This window comes from Ictalurus furcatus, chromosome 24, assembly GCF_023375685.1.
Source record: "Ictalurus furcatus strain D&B chromosome 24, Billie_1.0, whole genome shotgun sequence".
Taxonomy (NCBI): domain Eukaryota; kingdom Metazoa; phylum Chordata; class Actinopteri; order Siluriformes; family Ictaluridae; genus Ictalurus; species Ictalurus furcatus.
In genome coordinates this window covers 19038028-19059066 of record NC_071278.1, presented here as the reverse complement: position 1 = coordinate 19059066, position 21039 = coordinate 19038028, and the positions used below count along the sequence as shown (strand labels likewise).

The window sequence follows — 21039 nt, the reverse complement described above, 5'->3', positions numbered from 1 at the left end:
ATATAGATGTTTATAAATACTTCTTTCCCAAGACTATTAAGGCTTATCATGTATATAGCCAATCACATGCACAAAAAGTAAGTCATGTGCACATTACACACATTAAAATAAAGCAATAACGTACTAAGCCAAGAAAACTGTTTGTAATCATACCTCCTAGCCAATTATGGTGGCCATCCAGAATAGAAAACATAAGGCTACCAGAAGGTTTGCCAAAATGTATTCAAAAAAGCACATCCAACTCATTACACCATGTGACTTGGTGCAAAGTATTGCTTACGTGTTTCATGCAGCTTTGCTATCCTACACATCTGTGCAATTCAATATGGAACGACTTATCACCAGACTGCTATGGGTCATATCATTTCCACAGGTATGCACTCACACACACACACACACACACACACACACAACACACACACAAACCGAGTACTCTCACATGGAGTCCATAACAGAAGTTAGAGGCTCTAGTACCTTTGTATTTCTCTCTGACGTTCTCATAAGCTTGCACAAAGCACAGCTCCTCCACATGTCCAGACAGGCCGGCTGGATTATACATGGCCTTAAGGTCAGGTCAGCACAAATTTCTTCCTTTTACTTTAATCTTGTTCTCTGTGTCCTTCCTCAGACAGACGTCCCTCCCTGTCAGCTGGGCTGTATACAGAGGAGTGTATGTGTGTGTGTGTGTGTGTGTGTGCGTGTGCGTGTGTATGATGTCCCCCTGCACTCACTCAACACTGAGTGTATGTGTGTGTTGCTGTTCACAGCATTGGCTTCCAGTCCAGACCACCAGTACCACTCCCCTTCTAAGCTTGAGAAATACCAACCCACACACACACACACACACACACACACACACACACACACACACACACACACACAGACCCTCCTTTTAAAGGCCCACACACTAGATGAGAGTGAAAGCTGATTTCTAAGAACAGCTCTATCAAGGCCAGTATGAAAGCAGGCATACTAACCTCAATCCATGTTAACCCCAAGAACACAAAAAACTCAGTACGTGACTAACCTGATCACAACAGATTAATCTTTATAAATAAAGACATGCTAGAGAGTCTTGTCAAATGGTACACAGTCTATGAAAGAAGTATTGGCACCCTCCATTAATATAGGCCAAAAAAATATTATTATAAGATTTAAAAAATAATAATAATAATAATAATAAAATGCACACAATGATTAACATATATTATAAATACTTGCTTTTCTCTAAACATATTCTCATAACAAAAATTCTCTTTTTTCATGGATTTTCCCACATAAAAATTATTGGCACCCCTTAGGTATTATTAAAATATACAAAATATACAATTTTGAAATAAATAAATATATATATATATATATAAAATAATAATAATGCTCAACTAATCTATAGATCATGGAAGACCACAACTTAACAGAGATTTTCCATGATGACTTGAATTAAGTGTGTCACACTATACTATCAGTTGCTGTCATTCGGACCAAATGGGGTATAAACATGAGGTTGCACACATGTAAATTACCGTCATCATCCATTACCAAAATTAAACATAAGGAGCTTTCAACACAAAAGGAACAGATGGTTGTTCAAAGGTGAAAATCAGGTAATGGATATAAAAATACATGAGCAGTCTAAAGCACAATCAGGGCCATAATGAACAGTTGGAAATTTGCCAGAAAAAAAGATGCATTGACCAGTGGTTTTCTGACCATTTGGGGCTGTTTTGCTGGTAGTGGTCTAGGGGATCTTGAAAAGAGCCTATAGGCATCATAAATTCTACTAAGTCGCAGGATATTTAGCCCAAAACCAGGTAGACTCTGCTAGAAAGGCAAGATTAATTTCAAATAAAATCTTACAGATTATATATCTATAATCTTACAGATATTTATCTTACAGATAAATTTCCAAACAAAATTATTCTTCTTTCCAAAATTATTCTTCATGTAGAAATGCATGCAATTTTTTTGTAAAAAATAAATAAATAAATAAATAAAACCTTATTAACACAAAATTATTTGTTTGTTTAAAAACTGACGTTCACTTGAAATTCAATTGTAAAATAAAAAGCCATTTTAAAAAAAAATTCCATTCCAAACACTGCCAATTTCGTTTGCTAAATTCAGATTCAAATTAACATCTGAGCACTTCAGGAACACAAACAAGAATCATTTTAATTTTTTCCATTTCAGTGAATCTGCATTCAAGGAATGCACCTCCTGTGAATGCACAGGTGACAAATAAACCTTTGAGTCTTGAATCTTGATCTGTCTCACCATGGTGAATCTCAATTTGATGCACTGAATCTGAATTAACAATACATTGTGCCACCAAAATGAGGTTCAATTCTATAAATCTGATCTTTCTTTTTGCTATTAAAACTGACAATCAACTTTCAATTCAATTTTATTTGTATAGCGCTTTTTACAACAGTCATTGTCTCAAAGCAGCTTTACAGAAATATATAAACACGGGATACAGATTTTAAGTGTGTGGATTTATCCCAGTTGAGCAATCTGGTGGCAATTGTGGCAAGGAAAAACTCCCTAAGATGTTAAGATGAAGAAACCTTGAGAGGAAACGGACTCAGAAGGGAACCCGTCCTCATCTGGGTAACAACGGATAGTGTGAAAGCAAAGGAAAGTTCATTATGGTTTTTATATGAAGTCTGTTTGTTGAACTAGTCCACTGTTCAGAGGAGACCCGAGTGCAAAACTGCATGTGGTAATTGCAGTCCCAGGGCCATAGTAGCAACCGTAGTCCCAGCAACCACAGCGAGAATGTCCATGTGGACATCAACATTTTACAAAAATCAATCACATGAACTGAGATTTCCTGAAAGGGAGCTCTTGTCACTAAACGTTAGAGGTGTACCTTTGGACTGGGATCTCACAGAACTCTTAAACAATCAGATATGCTCATGAGACAAAATGCTGTTTGAGGCATTTCCCGCATTTATTCACACATCCTTCGTAACTGCTTTATCCTATTTACAGTCACTGAGGTTTACATGTTTAATTTGTTTAGACTTTGGAACACAGAACCAACTATGTTGGGTAGAAAAGTGGAGCAGCAGGTAGCATTACCACTTCACAGCTCCAGGCTCCTATGTTCAACTTTGAGCTCAGGTTTCTATCTGTGTGGAGTTTCTGTGCATGTTCTCCCCCTGTCCACAAGCGTCTCCTCCGGGTTCTTCAGTTTCCTCCCACATCCCAAAAGCATGCCAGTAGGTGGACTGGCTAAGATAAATTGCCCCTAGGTATGAATGAGTGTGTGATTGTGTGTGTGCATGGTGCCCTGCAATACACTGGCATCCCATTCAGGGTGTATTTCTGCCTCACGCCCAGCGTTCCCAGGATAGGTTCTGAATCCACAGAAACCCTAGCCAGGAATAAGGCAATTACTGAAATTGAGTGAGTGAAAACCAACTAAGTTATTTATAACATACCACAAGCAGGTTTATACCATAATAATAACCACAAATCAAAGTGGCCAGGATTGTTCAAACTTTCAGCAGGATCTGGAAGATTGTTTACATTTCCTGCGGGAGTGGGTGGAATTGATGAAACTGTCTGTGGAAGGAGGATGGATTGGTCAAACTTCCTGCTGGAGTGGATGGGATTGGTCAAACTTTCTGTGAGATCAGGGTTGTTTGGTCAAACTTCCTGCTGGAGTGGGAGGGACCGGTCAAACATTCTATGGGAATGTGCAAGATTGGACAAACTTTTTGTTGGAGTGGGAGGGATTGGTCAAACTTTGTGCAGGATGAATCAAGAGTGTCTGTGGGAGCAATCGTGATTGGTAATTCCTTTGGGAGCAGGCAGGAGTGGGGAAAAACACAGTCCTGTGCACAACGCTACTTAACAACGCTCTATTCACTATTAACCCCAATCTTGTAAGACTCATCACCTTTAAAACCTTTAAATAAAAAAGTCGTTCTATGTGAATGAGGTCAGAAAAAAGCACAATTTAACAACAATGCACATTACACTCACATGAAACCTCAGATTATTTATATGACCATGATATTCTCTATCAATGTTATAGGCACCCAATCCAATAGTTTCTGTTCCTGTTGACTTAGCAAATGTATCTTGCAGTGGACTTTAGACTTCTGGAAAAAATAAACTAATCCAGCCTGTCCATCTGGCAGCTTTATGTGATTTGTAATTTAAACATTCCCAAACAGCTTATTTATGCCTCATATATCTGTTTGTTTCAGCATTTCGCAGAATTCTCGCCAAGTACATAGTAAAAACAGCCATGTGAGCTATTAATCACTCAGAGATTCAGTTCAAACTGCTTTTGGCTGAATCCAAAAATGGATTCAATTCTACACGCCAGTGTTCAGCCACTCAGGGCCTATAGAGTCTCTTGGGAATCACCTAGAGCCAAATCTGCTCAGCATTTCAGCTATTAGGCAGCAGTGTTGCTTTCCCTTAATGCAGAGTGATGAGAAATGTTGTTGTAGTAGCTTTGGAAAACTTGACTTTGGAAAACTGACATGGCACGCCAAGTTAAACATCATAACTGGTTTTGTAAGCTAAATTGTAAAATGACTAAAATTTGTAAAAGTTCTTGGTATTTGGATGTATTGATGCTATTGTTTTTTGTTTTTTTAATTAAAGACGAGTTTTTTAAAGGACAAGGAATAAATATTTACCTAAGGGGTGGAGCTCTATGTAAGTACTTCAGTGTGTTCAACACTGAGATGCTAATCTCTACCATGGTACAACTATTGTAATGCAGTTGAGAGGGTATATATATATATATATATATATATATATATATATATAGGTGCTCTATAGCTTAAGCTATAAACTCAACCGAAAGCCACTGCAATAAAAGAAAGTGCACGAAAAGGTTGAACTGTGAAACATTTACACACCTTTCAAGGTCTAGTGGATTAACAGGTCATTTAGATGGTCTCATTCAAATGCCTTCAAAATCTTCAAAAGCAAAAGGTTTTCTTCACAAGCAGCAGTCAAATTTCAGCAATAAATCCAAATTAAAATGCTTCATTAGTTACTCCAGTTCAAAATAACCCTAAACGTGCTCTTGGACTTTAAAGGGTAGGATGATTTAAAAGCCCCGGTGTGAGCAGCTCTGAAAAGCAGCTACTGCACAAGCCAGGAAACTTTAAATGTTTAAATCTAAACCACATTTCTGCCCGTTGACACAGTTGTTTAAGCTACTGACCCCATGTGGTGACTGCAAGCAACAGATTTTACAAGCGACATGAAAAAGCCTTAGCTACTGAGAAAAGTTTTGTGACTACATTTGAAATGATTTCCATCATTATTAAGACCACCATCACAGACTCACAAAAGACCTAAGATATACATAAAGATATAGAAAGTTACAGAACAGGCAGAGAGTAAATAATGAATAAATAATTGATCAGACATCTGAATTTTCATTGCTTATCAAGCATGGATCAGGGCCATGGACAATAAAGTAATTTCCGCATGACAGTATGAATCATGAAGTTATTGAGAATAATTAGTCTAAACAATTGTATTCCAAATATAGTCCAGGAGTTCCCCATCTTTTCACACTTTTGTATTTTCCCTGCATTAATATTACTGATCAAATCAGCTGCGTTAAAGAGGCCACTACGGCAGCTCACAAGGAAACCTGTGGAGTTTGATTGTTATACCGACACTCTACATACAGGTCATTAATGGCATGGTTCTACGTGTTCTATAATTTCATATGTATTAAAATACTTAAAAACATACAAAAAGCAGTCATTACAACTAATCAGTTATTTATAGGTCTATGCATGTTTAGTCATGCAGTTTTGTGTAAGGAGAAATAATGACTGCTGTTTGCATTCTGTATTGCTATCAGTCAATAATAAATGTTACATTTATGCACTTACATGGCCCTAAATATCATAAATCTGAACTCTACATTGTTTAATATTCATTTGAAAATTCTATTGCACCTTCCCTTTTCAAGAATAATAATCAACATTTTTCATATGTACGCAAGTATTGATATTACATAAATACATAATATAAACCAAACACGCCAAAACAGCAGGAAATGGTTCACTGCTAGATTCAGCTTGTACAAGATCTCCCACAGGACGGCCTGTTAAAAGGAGGAGTTGGTGAAACCACTCAGTGTCTGTCTGTAACAGCACCAGAAAGAGGTGAGGAAAAGCATACCATTCAAAATTTCACTGCCAGCTTCAGTTGATAAGAGCTCACCCACTGTGCTTGGGAGGGATGGCACAGAGTGGAACCTCTCTGTGCCAAAATGCATGAAGATATTGATATCGGAGTCATAGGTATGTGGGGGGGGGGGGGGGGGAATTAATTCATGGCAGTATGGAAAAAATAAAAATTAGGTTCACTGGCATGTCGTAATTCTGATATATTGCCCAGGTCTACTTTAGGCATTTAATCAATGTATTTAAGATATCATATATTGATTACATCCAATTAAATGACAAAAAGACTGTCAATGGCTATAAATATAAATGTATTTTAAGGTATTTTTGAGATAAATGTTCATAGCTTGCACTTTATGCTGGCATAAAAATTTCAAATAAAATAAAAATATATCAAATACGGGATGTGGGTGTGTGAGTGGTGCTCTGTGATGGACTGACGTCCCATCCAGGGTGTATTCCCGCTTCACCTTTCTTTTTTCCCCCCAGCTGCCCTCAGCTATTGCTCATATAAACTATGATGATATAAGCAAGGATAATATCAATTACATTTTTGGCATCTGATCTAAAATCGATGTCCTCCTAGACTCAGCAAGACATCTCATTGAGCTTCTGTTGCCAAGTTATGTGAAATGACACATGAGTGATGTTGGTAGGCTTTAGGACAATTTGTGTCTTATGTTCAGGCATGATCTGTTGTGTCAGTAAATAAACAGTAAAGCCTATGTGGGAGAAACCATGAATTCTAAGTAAGGAATAAAACACAAAGCAGCATACCGGTACAGGAAAACTTATTAATACTGGGATGGTATGATGGGCTGTTTTGACCAGTGTTTTGTTCCTCTTATACCGCAGAAATTTTCCAAGTATGACATTTTTGTATTTATTAATGAAGGACACATTGTACTTTTGATTATAATCCTGATTCTTCAGTGGCACCTTGGGGATTTCATACTCTCTTGGAAGTAAATGCTACATATACATATACATAAGACTTTTGAATCTCTCCTCAAGAAAATGTAAAAACAAAGACAGCAGTCAGTAGCTCTCAGGGAACAGCACCTCTAGGCAAACAAGAGGCTGGGCACAACACCAAAGAAAACATTCTCAGTAAACACATGCACACACCCCTAGTGCCTACTTGGTTTTACACCATGGCGTGCACTGTGCATACAAAATACTGAATATGTTGACATGGGACATGTTATATACTGAATCATGCAAGTATTGTGTGCTTTAGGTACACAGTGTCACCCCACAGCCATGCAACCTTAGGACTCATTCATGCTAGCTGTTATGAAGGCCATTTTGAAATGTCTAGCATCAGTACATAAAACTGGGCATGTGGTCAATTAATATAATAATTTAATTACACTGTTTTAATACTGTTCCAGTCAATAGCTTTACTATAAACCATTTATCATTACATACAGGCTCATAGAGATTAGAGCAGGTGTATAAATTGATGTTTATGATAAAATCCTTGCGAACTGTGAAATTTCAGAATTTCATAGAAATAGTGTTGTGTTTTACCACCACCACCACCACCACCACCAGTGAGTTATGCAACGTTACAGTAACAAATTTGTAATCTTTCATGTTGTTGTTAGTTCTGTTGTCAGTTAGTTTCACCACAGCTGCATCCGGAGGTGGAAAACACTGGAGTAACTGTAATTTGTTACTGTACCCAAGAACTATTTTGAATTATTTGTACTTTATTCAAGTATTTTTAAAATTGAATACTCGTACTATTACTTAAATAAATTTACAAGAGAGAAAGCACATTATTTTACTCCTTAATTTTTAATTTTGACCATAAAAGTACTTATTACACATTAGCTAGTTGGGTCTGTAATTTAGCTAGTTAGGTTTTGTAAATTAACTGGTTAATTAGCTAGCTAGCTAGCTAGTTAGGGTTTTTAAAATTAGCTTCTGTTGGTAATGTGCCAATTGGATATTAGGATTAGAGAACCAGCAAACCAAATTCTAGGTTTGTCTGAGTTAGCAGAATGTTTTCCTTATGACTGATTGCTTAGCAAATTAGCTAGTCATGTAGGGTTGGGAATGATGAATTTGTGGTCAGCTCTTTTCATCAGTTATAAAACATAAAATATTTACATTTTACTCATGAATGCTTGTATCTTAAGATTTGCTTGTACTGGAACTAAAGAGCACAAACCTGTTCCAGCATGAGAATGTCCCTGTGCACAAAATGACCCTGACTCAGACCTCCTCTTACCTGCGATGCGGATGACCGCTCTCTCAGCAGGGTCCAGAACATCTCCGGATGCAGATTTAGAACGTTTGACACGCTGGTGCTTGGCCAGATTCCAGGGCAGGGTGTCTCCAGGGAAGGTTGAGGAGCACAGCTCGCTTCTACTCTCCTCTGATGCAGACCTCTCCCGGAGACGTGGACGAGGAGTCACAGACATTGCCTGCAACAAGGTTACAACAGATTAAGACTTTTCGGTATTCATGTTTTTTTAATATCTTTGCTGAAAAGGTTTAGACAGCACTCTCCACCATCACCATCAAAGCATCAGGGGGAATATGTATTGGAAGAACGATGTTCATCACTCCAGTACATTTCCAGAGACTTGTACAGTAGAGTCGATGCCAAGGCACACTCAAGCTGTTCTGCCAGCTCTCTGTGGGCTACTGTGAGCTGACTCAGCAAAACCAAGCTGAAAAACTCAGGAAACACTTATAAAGCAGTTATAAATGTTTAAAAATCTACAGCCAAATAAGAGGCTCATTTACAGAGCATTATACTTCATCATCACTGTGTGCAACCAAATACTGTTTTTTTCCATCAAGTCTCATTTGACTCATTTGTGATAATGCAATGCAAACTATTGCTTTTGCACTTATTACTGCAATACTTACTCTTACAAAACGCACAACAGAATGGTCCTATTTTTATAAGAACAAATATTATCGTGTCATTAAATAATAAGTTTAAGTTGTTATACAATCGTGCCAAAAAGTTTACAGACCCTTATTGTAGAATCTGCAAAATCTTAATACTTTTAACAAAATAATAGGGATCATAAAAATCCAGTGTTGTTTTTTATTTAGTACTGTCCTGAATAAGCTATTTCACATAACAGATGTTTACATATAGTCCACAAGACAAGATAATAGCTGAATTTATAAAAAAAAATTACCCCATTCAAAAGTTTACACACCCTTGATTCTTAATACTGTCTGTCGTTACCTTGTCTTGTGGACTATATGTAAACATCTGTTATGTGAAATAGCTTATCCAGTACAGTACTAAATTAAAAAAAAAACAACACTGGATTTTTATGATCCCTCTTATTTTGTTAAAAGTATTAAGATTTTGCAGATTCTACAAAGGGGTATGTAAACGTTTGAGCACAACTGTGTAGACACACCTCCAAAATTATTTTCATCTTTCATAATAATGAGCAGAAATGATGACAGAAATTTCCCACTCGAATAATCAGAGAACCACTCACCTTTAGTGGTTCTCAATAGTATTTTCTCTCAAAAACAAATGCAGCAAAGTTATTAATACTTAAATATCATTTCAAATGAATGCAAAAACTTGGATCCAACAGACACATGATTGCAGATTTGTACAAGTCAGGTAATGGACATAACAAGACCACTATCACGCTGTAGCAGTTAAAATACTGCCGGTAAACATGCACATGAGTAACTCTCTATGGGTGGCTTCACCAAATATTGATGGTGCGGTGCCAAGAATTCTGAAACCTCGCACTATATAAGAAACATTTTTTGAAATAAAACTATACAGCGACCAGGCTGAAAAGATCACTCATTGCATGCAATATTCATTTTCATAAAAGGTGCCAATAATTCTGGAGTTGAGTGTAATATTTCCATTAGCTGGGAAAATGGAGGCATGGGAGGAAGTCTTTTTTTTCCCCCTCTTATGTAACTCCTACAATAAATTAAAGATGGAAATTGCTGAAAGAGGTACTGTAGGCTTTACTACCAAGGCTCTCCGCTGTGACTTCTCTCAGACTGAGAGACAGTGTGGCTTTCAAACTGTGGCTTACACCACGTACATATTATAATTATGTAATTCACTAATTAGCAGCGGTAAGTGAATGCCTAAAATGAATGTTAGGAGAAATGATATGCATTTGGTACAAATGTCTGCTTTCAGTTCAAATTATTTTCCACTTCGTACATTATTTCACTTTAAATATGCTGTCACTGATCAACCTGAATTGGTCAACGCTGCTGAATGCTGAACTCTGAATGGTCAGAAAGTGTTGATTAAGTTTCTACCACAGCACAGCCAGGGCATATATTAATAATATATATGAATTAAGGTTTATATTAATACTCTTGTTTTAATGTAATCATTTCCTTAGTAACAACTAAAGAGGCACTTGTATATAGGACACTCTATATAAACAAACAAAAAAAAGTGTGTAATTGTTCACATGGTAAAGTTTTCTCTAAGTGACATTTATTTAGCATTTTGGTGAAGAAGTCTCCAATGTCATCACGTTGCAAGCGTCTGAGGTAAAGCTGGATTTTTAAGTTTTCAGACACAGGAACACAGTTTGCTGTTTTTGTTTGTTTGTTTTTTTGCTGTTTCACGTTAACATGATAAGCTGCATTTATTCAGTCTTTTCAGCTGGTGAAGGTACAAGTCTTTATAGCTGTTATAATGCAAGTCATATCAAGAGCTTGTTTCGTGGATATTACACATTACACATTAAACCTGACTATAAGTCGATAACATGTAGGCATGACATATGTTTTTGCATGACAAAAATTGTCAGCGTTGACAAATTGCTGTGATATAAGAAGAATAAACCCCTTCAGGATGTGCTGTGGAAAATATTCAGCTTCAAGGTGGTAACAGTAACTCTGCTTCACACAGCCCCATCACTGATTATTTTCCTTATAAAAGCACACCTGTCAGGGTTTATATGCAGTTATCTATTGATGAATTGACTATTGCAGGATTTTTATTCACATTTACATTTATTCATTTAGCAGACGCTTTTATCCAACGCGACTTACAAAATGAGGAAATACAAGCGAAGTGAAATATGAAGCGGAGAACAATACAAGTAGTGCTACTATACAAGATCTTTAATCCTAGAGAAGCAAAGTGTGCAGAGTCGAGGTGTAAGAGCCAGAGTAAGCTGTTGTTTTTTGTTTGTTTGTTTGTTTTTTTTATAATAATGCAGGGGTTGACATTTTAGGGGTTAGTTAAGTGCTCACGGAAGAGGTGGGCCTTTAGCTGTTTGTTTATTTATTTATTTGCCATTTTTCTTGTTATTGCAATGTTGTCCATTACTGCTGAAGGTCGCAATATGCAAATGAGCACCAGATGCTGAGCATCCGAACCAATCAGGGTTTGCTTCAGGTGAGTGTTGTGACGATTCAAGGCTGTCACGTGGTCTGACGCAACTCATCTTGGTCTAACGAAGGCGGTTAAAACTTCACTGTAGAATTTGATAGCTACAGAAATAACGAGCTCCTAGACAAGCCCATACTGCTACATTAGGCTATAGCTACGCTATTTGGAAATAATAAAATCGTGATTGATAGACACTGAATATCAATTTGAGGCATCTGTCAGCTGTTTCTAAATTGTAAAGTGTAAACTGTAAATGGCCCGTCAGGAGTGACCGAGGCTATTATTACACTATTATTAACACTAAGTCATCACGCACAGCCCTTTGGGTAGGCTACACTGCGCAAAAATTAGGGCCATCATAACGCGCACGTGCAGTGATGCAGCAAAACCCAGGCGCGTTCCCGCGTTCAAACGGAGAAACAGCGTTAAACCTTCACCCTGGCTGTCCACCTTCAGCCACGGACTTCCAATTTAGCTTGATCTATAACCTCTAAATCTGTCACAGTGACACCTTAAAGCATCAAACCCCAACATCATGCTGTCAAACTTAATAAAGATCAGGTGAGGCTGCGTCCTGAACCGCGTCCGACCCGCACTACTGGAATAGCAGCGACTATTTTGACATGCACAGGTTACAGTATGCTATTTTGGAATACCTAGTACTACATTTACAATTTAGGACGTGGTCTATAAATAGCATGCATCCCGTTTTCTACTTGAGCACCATTCATCACTGTGCGCCGCCTAATCAAATGTCTGTAATCAAAGATTTACCGGAAGTTGTTTGATAGGTGCGAATCCGCTGCGTCTGGTTCTGTATGGCTCAGCAGAGAATCACGGCAGTAAATGAAGCAGGGATGAGAGGATTACGCGCTCCTGATGATGTAGACGCGCTCAATAGCGATATCACCTCCTAGAGCAGGACGCATGATTTACACCAGGCTCTGTCTCTATTCACCGGGATGGAAATGCTAGACAGTGGAGCGCACTACTTCAGCTATTATACACTGCACAATGAGGCAGTCAGTTACACGACACTGAAGCAATAGAGTCTCTGTCTGATAAACTGCACGCTGATGACCCTTACTCACTATAACCCTGCGCACTGCGTCAAAATTCCTATTCCCTGTCCGGCAAAGCTGCAACTGCATGGCTTCTTGCATAATTTGGACAAAATTACAGGTCATTTGCTAGATATGGGATAAGGACATGATTTGCAATATATTAAAAGGGGTAGTTTGTCATTTTCAACACTTTTCTCTAGACATATAATAATAATAATAATAATAATAATAATAATAATAATAATAAACACTACACTGTAAAACCGGAGAGTTCATTTAAATAAATAAAAAAAATACCTCACTTTGGCTTCTTTAAGCCAAATACACTTCAATATAACAAGTTTGAGTTCAATTTTTGTTATATTTAAGTGTATTTAGCTTGAAGAAATTGATTTATCAACTTAAACTTTTTGAGGTAATTAGTTTCCTCAATTTTTTTTTTTTTGAGTTAAATGAACTTATCCGGTTTTACAGTGTATGGCACCGTTGAATTCTCAAAGATGATTGGTCAGGAGGTGTTGATACATTTTCTATAACAGCACTGTAGGTACACGGTCAGTACTTCCACCTACAGTGCTGTGAAAAAGTATTTGGCCCATCCTGATATCGTCTGTTTTTGTGGACATTTCATACTAAATTGTTTCAGAAATTAAAACAAAATCTAAGATTAAACAAAGGCAACCTGAGTAAACACAAAATACAGGGTTTTCTTAATAATAATAATGTTACTTATTGAAGCAAAAGTTATCCAGTATCAACTGGGCCTGTGTGAAAATATATTTGCCCCCGTAGTTACTAATTCCCCAAATCTATGAAACTGCATTCATAATGTGGTTCAGCTGGACTAGACACAACCAGACCTGATTACTGCAAACCCTGTTCAATCACATCAACACTTAAATAGAACTTTTTCAACAGCATGGAGTTGGTTAAAAGGTCTTACCCAGTACACACTGTGCTGAAGTTGAAAGAAATTTCAGAAATATGAGGAAGAAGATGATTGAAGTACATCAGTCTGGGAAGGGTTACAAAGCTATTTCAAAGGATCTGGGACTAGAAAAGAACCACAGTGAGAGCCGTTATCTCCAAATGGAAAAACTCAGCACAGTAGTGAGCCTTCCCAGAAGTGAACCTTCCAAAATTCCTCCAAGAGCAAAGCGACGACTCACCCAGCAAGTCACTGAGAGAGCCAAGAGCCAAATAGGACCTACAGGCCTCTCTTGCATCAGTAAAGGTCACTGTTCATGACTCCACTATCAGAAAGACACTGGGCAAAAATGGCATCCATGGAAGAGGTGAAAACCACTGCTAACCCAGAACAACATTAAAGCGCGTCTGAATTTTGCCAAAACACACCTTGATGATCCTCAAACCTTTTGGGAGAATGTTCTGTGGAGTCATAAGTGGAGCTGCAAGAGTCCTTACTAGAACCAGAAAGTATGACCACATCACCCTATCTTATCTTTCTTTCCTCTGGACCTGCCTGATCCATTCGGATGCCCTACCTCTGGATGGAGCTCTCATCAACTCCAATTCCACATGGACATTCTCGCTGTGGTTGCTGGGACTACGGTTGCTACTATGGCCCTGGGACTGCAATTACCACATGCAGTTTTGCACTCGGGTCTCCTTTGAACAGTGGACTAGTTCAACAAACAGACTTCATATAAAAATTAACTTTCCTTTGCTTTTACACTATCCGTTGTTACCCAGATGAGGATGGGTTTCCTTCTGAGTCCGGTTCCTCTCAATGTTTCTTCCTCATATCATCTCAGGGAGTTTTTCTTTGCCACCGTCGCCACCGGCTCGCTCAATTGGGATAAATCCACACACTTAAAATCTGTATCCTGTGTTTATATTTTTCTGTAAAGCTGCTTTGAGACAATGACCGTTGTAAAAAGTGCTATACAAATAAAACTGAATTTAACTGAACTGTTTGGAAGACTGGGTGCTTATTAAGTCCCTTAGTGCTTATTAATTCTTATTATCCGGGACCCCCCAGCCCTCCCTCAATTCGAACACTGGTAACAATTCATTCACAAGGACTTCCATATGATCCACGTAATCTAAAAGAATCACAATCAAAAGAATCAGGAACTACTGAAAACCATGTAGTAAAACTACAGATACTTAATGTTGTACTTATTATTTACAACACGCTCTACATGTTCACCCTTATGCTCCGCGCATTTTCTCAGCCGCTGTGTCATGTTTGTGAGGATTTTGCTCAACATATTCAGATCAACATATTTGCTCAGCATATTCTCATTGGCTCCTGACTTTTTACACACCCTGTAAAAGCTGTCTACAGCACACTAAACAAAAAAGGTATTTCAAAGCACATCTCATTTCAAAATACATCTTTTGAGCAAAAAAAAAACAGCAAGAAATCAGTGATTTGAATTTGAGAAGTATATCTTCTGCTCCGAGACCTTGCCACCTCTGCAACTGGTTCATTTTTTTCTGTTTGATATCATGACATCAGCTCACATTAAAGGGGAGACATGTTTAAATTTACAACTCCTTGTTATTTTGAGTATATGGCAGACTGAAGGGGAAGACTTATTAATGCTCTCAGTACAATTATAATTCATCTCACAGGCAGCAGAGGGTTATATTTAAATATATATATATATATATAAACTGCTCCTTTAAAACATGACATGGATAGTGACTGGCCTGGATTAGACTCATCAGAAGAATGACATATTTTTGAAATCTCATGAACAACCCCCTGAAATTTTCACAATAAAACAGATATTTAGTGTTGAAAGGGTCCATTAGCATATTTATGTGATATATATATATATATATACATAAATACCAAACTTTTTGTTTCATGTAGACCTATACTTGCCAGATTTCTAGAAATTCAATCCAGACTTTTGGGAGTGAAAAGGGTTCTTTTTTCACCACGATACTTAAAAGATATTCTATAAATATTGCAATGTTCAATATCAATTTAGTTAGAATGACACAGAAGAAGAAAAAAAACCCTGTGCACTATAATGTTTTAGTCAGTGTCTATGCCTGGGAAAATCTTGTATAAGAGGTTAACAAACCATTCAATGAAGACAAATAACTTGGTACAAGAAGGCATGGGCTTAACAGGAGGAGGGGTGTGAGCCAACTGTGCATACCATCCAGCTTTAGTGCCAGTCTTGGTGCCAACTTCAAAAAACTGATTCCCTATATCAAGCTGTGCCTCCTTGTATTAAGATACAGCTGAATTTACAGAGTTTGATTTCGTCACTGACAAATCTGATGCACTGCTAGATAATTAAAAATACATCCCAGATTACATTCCCATTCAATTATTAAGGAAGGGCAAAGGCAGTTTCAGCTGTAGTACAAGAAGGGCACTCAATATAACAATACAAACTGATGGCAGAAAAAGGATTAGTTTGAACATGAAATTGAGCAAACTAAGTATACATTGGTTAGAACAGCTGTTACAGATCCTAGATTATGTGTTTATCACTGCAAGCAATCAGCATTTTCACTTCAGGTCTTAAAGAGGCAGTTTGTCATTTTCAGAGCCCCCTGCTATAGTGAGGCAAACTATAAATGCAAAGTTCAAGCCTTCCCTTTCCAGTCTCACCCCACCGCCTCTGCTGAAGCTATGGTTACTCTTTTAGGAAAAGATCTGAGCAGCTCTGCTTTCTTGGGGCCGTCCTAATTTCTGGGCCAGAAAGCTATAAGAAGAATCCTGAAACGAAGCTAACAAGTCGACCCACAACATATCTTTGAGCTCATGTTGTTAAATGATTATTAAAGGTATAGAAACAGTTGTAAAAATGATAAACTGCACCTTTAAAGTTGTGACCGCTTGTCAAAAACATTTTTTATACAGTGTCATGTATCAGCAGTATGACAGGTTCGGTTATTTATATTCTGCTTGCAGCATAGTGTAAATGAATGTATAGAAACATAAAAAGGATGAAGTTAAAGTAATTAGGTAAGATACATTTAGTTTGCTAAGTAGAGGTGAGAGGAGACTCACCTCCTCTGGAGATTCAAAGGTTATAGCCTCAGGTGCAATGGTGACCTTCAGGCGGCGTTTGTTCCTCTTCCTTACTGTGGTAGGGTTTTCTTGCTCCCCCTGTTTTTCCACCTTCTCCTCATTCATCACCTTCTGCTTCTCCTCCTTCACCGCCTTCTGCTTCTCCTCCTTCACCGCCTTCTGCTTCTCCTCCTTCACCGCCTTCTGCTTCTCCTCCTTCAGCTCTTTCTGCTTCTCCTCCTTCACCACCTTCTGCTTCTCCTCCTTCACCGCTTTCTGCTTCTCCTCCTTCACCGCCTTCTGCTTCTCCTCCTTCACCGCCTTCGGCTTCTCCTCCTTCACCGCCTTCGGCTTCTCCTCCTTCACCGCCTTCGGCTTCTCCTCCTTCACCGCCTTCTGCTTCTCCTCCTTCACCGCCTTCTGCTTCTCCTCCTTCACCGCTTTCTGCTTCTCCTCCTTCAGCTCTTTCTGCTTCTCCTCCTTCACCACCTTCTGCTTCTCCTCCTTCAGCTCTTTCTGCTTCTCCTCCTTCACCGCCTTCTGCTTCTCCTCCTTCACCGCTTTCTGCTTCTCCTCCTTCACCACCTTCTGCTTCTCCTCCTTCAGCTCTTTCTGCTTCTCCTCCTTCACGGCCTTCTGCTTCTCCTCCTTCACGGCCTTCTGCTTCTCCTCCTTCACCGCTTTCTGCTTCTCCGCCTTCTGCTTCTCCTCCTTCACCGCCTTCTGCTTCTCCTCCTTCACTGCCTTCTGCCTCTCCTCTTTTAAGTCTTTCAGTCCTTTCTGCTTCTTCTCTTTCTTCTCCCCTTTCAATTCCATCTGTTTCTCCTGATTTGGAGGAGTTGCCAGCGTGATCACTCCAACAATCCCATCATTAACCAAAGCTGAGGTGACACTTCTCTCCTTCTGCTTCTTCTTCCGCTGGAAGAAGAATGAAAACAAGGTATTCATTCCACTTGCAAAGAAACAAAGTTTTTTTTCTGCAAAATCACTCCGCTAAACTGTTTGAGCTGAGTGCGAGTCACCGTACAGCACAAGGGCAACACTGAGTTAACCACAAAGAGGTTTTAGCAATGAATTGTGTGGGTGCTTTTCTGCTGCCTACTTCCAAGATCACACAAAGGGCTTGTTGTTAGATGGCCAGTGACTATGATTGGGGTTGTCAGGTAAAAAATAAAGCTTGGCTCTTTTCATTGCTACATCAGACAGAAAATCTGCATGCAAGATTGTATATTTATATTGGAACATCATTCATTCATATTCAGTAGCAAAAAAAAAACAACCAAACAAAAAAAAAAAAAACACTTTATCTTAGTCAGGGTTACTTTGGCGTCTATCCTGGTAATGCTGGGTATATTATGGGATTACACCCTGGATGAGATGCCAGTCCATTTCAAGGCACCATGTATCATGTACATTCACACCAAGGAGCAATGTAGAGTAGTCAATCCACCTACTGGCATATTTTGGGACAGTAGAAGGAAACCAGAGAACATGGAGGAAACCACCATGGACATAGGGAGAACATGCGAAACTTTGCGCCACCCTTAAACAAAGATTCTTTTTACAGTGGGGTCCAAAGGTCTGAGAGCACTAGTGAAAATTCATTTTGCATTCTTTTCTAATTTAATACTACAGATTTCATTACAAATGATATTACTGACAACAACTTAAGTGAAAAGTAGAATTTCTGAAATTATATATTGTAATATATATATATATATATATATATATATATATATATATATATATATAAATGCATGAAATTCAGTGGTTCTCAGTATTTGGTACGTCCCCTTTTTGCTTCAATGACAGTGTGCACTCGAGCTGATATGAACTCCACAAGTGTATGACCCATTTTAGATCAAATCCATCAGAGGATCATCTGAACACATGCGTCATTACAAGAGATTAGGCATGAGGAGAAGCTGATCTTTTGTATAAAGTTATGGTCAATATCTCAAATTTGCTTACATTTGTATAGGGACCTAGAAATAGTGCAGAACCTTTCATATGAATATTCCAGACATTGAACATTCACATTCTTTGTATTAAATATTTTTAAAAAATTCTAAAACCTTCTGCTTATTTCCAATTTTAAATAATTAAATTTTTTAAAAATCCAAGATTTTCAACTTGGTCTCAGAATTTGGACCTCACTGTATAATCATTTAAAAAGCCTTTTCTGCAATGACCTTCAATGCAGAGACCTAGAAAATCATTAACATCCATTAACTACTGCTCAGGGAACATGGAAGCTGATATAGACTGATCTAGGGTGAGTTTTGCTTATGTAACTTCAATTCCCTACATGACATTGTGCAGAAATTACAAAGCGGTGTATCACTCCTGAGTGTAACATTCCTGAGTACTGGCACGATCTTGCACACTTGGTCAGTTAGTGGGAATACAGTCATGTATCACTACTTATCACAGCAGTGATTGCCTTATAAAAGTGGCTTAATTATGTTTGTGTTGTTTTTAATGTAGGTAATAGATAATAGGTTTTAGTGTTCATAAATACAGTTCTACTCATAAGTTTACATACCCTTGGCAGAATTTGTAAGAAGTAGCCAAACATAACATTTATGGTTGTTACTATAAAGCTCACTTTTTGTCTCATCACTCCAAATTACTATATTCCAGAAGTCTTGAGGTTTCTCTAGATGCTGTTTGGCATATTGCAAGTAGGCAGCTTTATGGTGGCAGCATAAAAAGGGTTTTTTTTTCTGTCAACTCTTCCATGCAGTCCATTTTTGTTCAAGCATCTCCTTATTGTACAGTCAAAAACAGCCGCCCCACTTTTTTCAGATAAGCCTGTATTTTGGTATAGAAGTTGCTTGAGGGTTTTTCTGTGCATATCATACAGTGTTGCTGGTGGTTGTGTCAGAAATCTTTCCTGATCCTGCCATGACTTGGTATCCACCGAGCCACTTCTTTATCTTCAATTTGTTTGAATAGCTTTGTTTTGCATGTTCTAATTTTTTTTATAACCTAATTTATAGAATTAAATTACTTTCTCTTACAGATCACTTACAGCTCTTTTATTTCCCCCATATTTTAGTATCCAGTAAATTCAATGCAGGCATAGACTAAATGCACAAGATTTCCATAATAACTAAGAAACACATTGACTGTTCATGCACATACACTGATTACAATCCAACAAGACAGGTGAAGATTCTTATACTTCACAGCGATCTCAATATCCTTGAGTAAATATTAACAGGTTCAAAACACAAAGGTATGTAAAGGGTACGTTTTAACGAGGGTCATTTGTGTAATTTCCATTATCATCATGATTAAAATAATACAGGGAGATGTCTGTGGTGGCTTCATCTGAGAACTATTCCTAAATAAAAGAAATGTGTTTTGTATGATCACTAATACGTCTTAAAAAAAGATAAAAATCTTACAGATTCTATCAGGGGTATGTAAACTTATGAGACGTACATAAAAGCTAACAGCTGTATCAGTGTGTTCAGTGTTTGTATGCATTACAATAAATAAAAATGATATAATCAATTATATAATGAATGTATTTATAAACAACTGATGAAGGACTTTTGTCCAAACTTTGTGTACTGTACTTAACCATCTACGATAATTAATCCAGTACTCCCTGGATGTAAACAATGTATACGTTAAGTTCGTTAATAAAGTTCACTGATTCAATGGCTCATTACTGGCCTCTAGAGGCTGCTATCGACTGTGCATTATGAATTTAAATGCTGTATGTACAACTAGGCAAAATAGGTGGTTCAAAATACCTGCACTCACAAAATAATAATAATAATAATAATAATAATAATAATAATAATAATAATTTGCCAGAAGCCTCCCACTACAAAAACATGCATTCCAGAGAAAAGACAAAACACTAAGTGTAATTATAGCTTTAAAGTTATTATATTTTTTGAGTTACCTGACTTTGATGCTTCGTCTTTGAGCTCTTCTTCATGGCTGGAATCAAAAAAGGGAAATTCAAATAACCAAATGTGTAGACATACAAATGCTCAGAGCACAAGCATGATCAGAAATACAGAACTTATATTTGCCTGGAGGTAAAGGGAAGAAGGGGAAGCAACAGTTGTGAGGCCAACGTATACAACCAGAGCACAGAGGTAAACAAAGAAGGCTGCTGAGATCAGGCTTGTTTTGGTACAGCTTGAGGAAGGGCCTCAGGCTTGTTCCTGACCCACAGCAACAACCTGGATCTCCTTTAGAATATTCATCATCTACACTCGGCGTGTGAAGGCCTGTCACCTGTAGAGGCCCTGCATTTAATAGACACGCTTTTGTTATAAAGGTTTATCTCAATATCCGCTACTGATATGGAGGCACTCAGTATACAAAGAGCTACATCCTAATAAAATAGCTGCATAAAGGTGAAAGGATCTTGAAAATGGACACTGATTGAAC

General features: G+C 37.9%; 1 protein-coding gene across 3 annotated transcripts in view; it reads right to left on the bottom strand.

Annotated features, from left to right (window-relative positions):
* The window catches only part of pleca (plectin a), a 116538-nt gene that overhangs the window by 93705 nt on the left and 1794 nt on the right, over window positions 1-21039 (bottom strand). For 2 of the 3 annotated variants that reach the window (XM_053612504.1, XM_053612503.1), the window contains exons 2-4: window positions 20543-20580; window positions 16621-17538; window positions 8419-8614 (exon numbers count right to left, since the gene is read on the bottom strand). In XM_053612504.1, the coding sequence (XP_053468479.1) occupies window positions 8419-8614; window positions 16621-17538; window positions 20543-20580 (1152 nt within the window). Of the gene's footprint in view, window positions 1-474; window positions 797-8418; window positions 8615-16620; window positions 17539-20542; window positions 20581-21039 lie in introns of those variants that run through there. The other variant, XM_053612509.1, reaches the window with a different exon arrangement.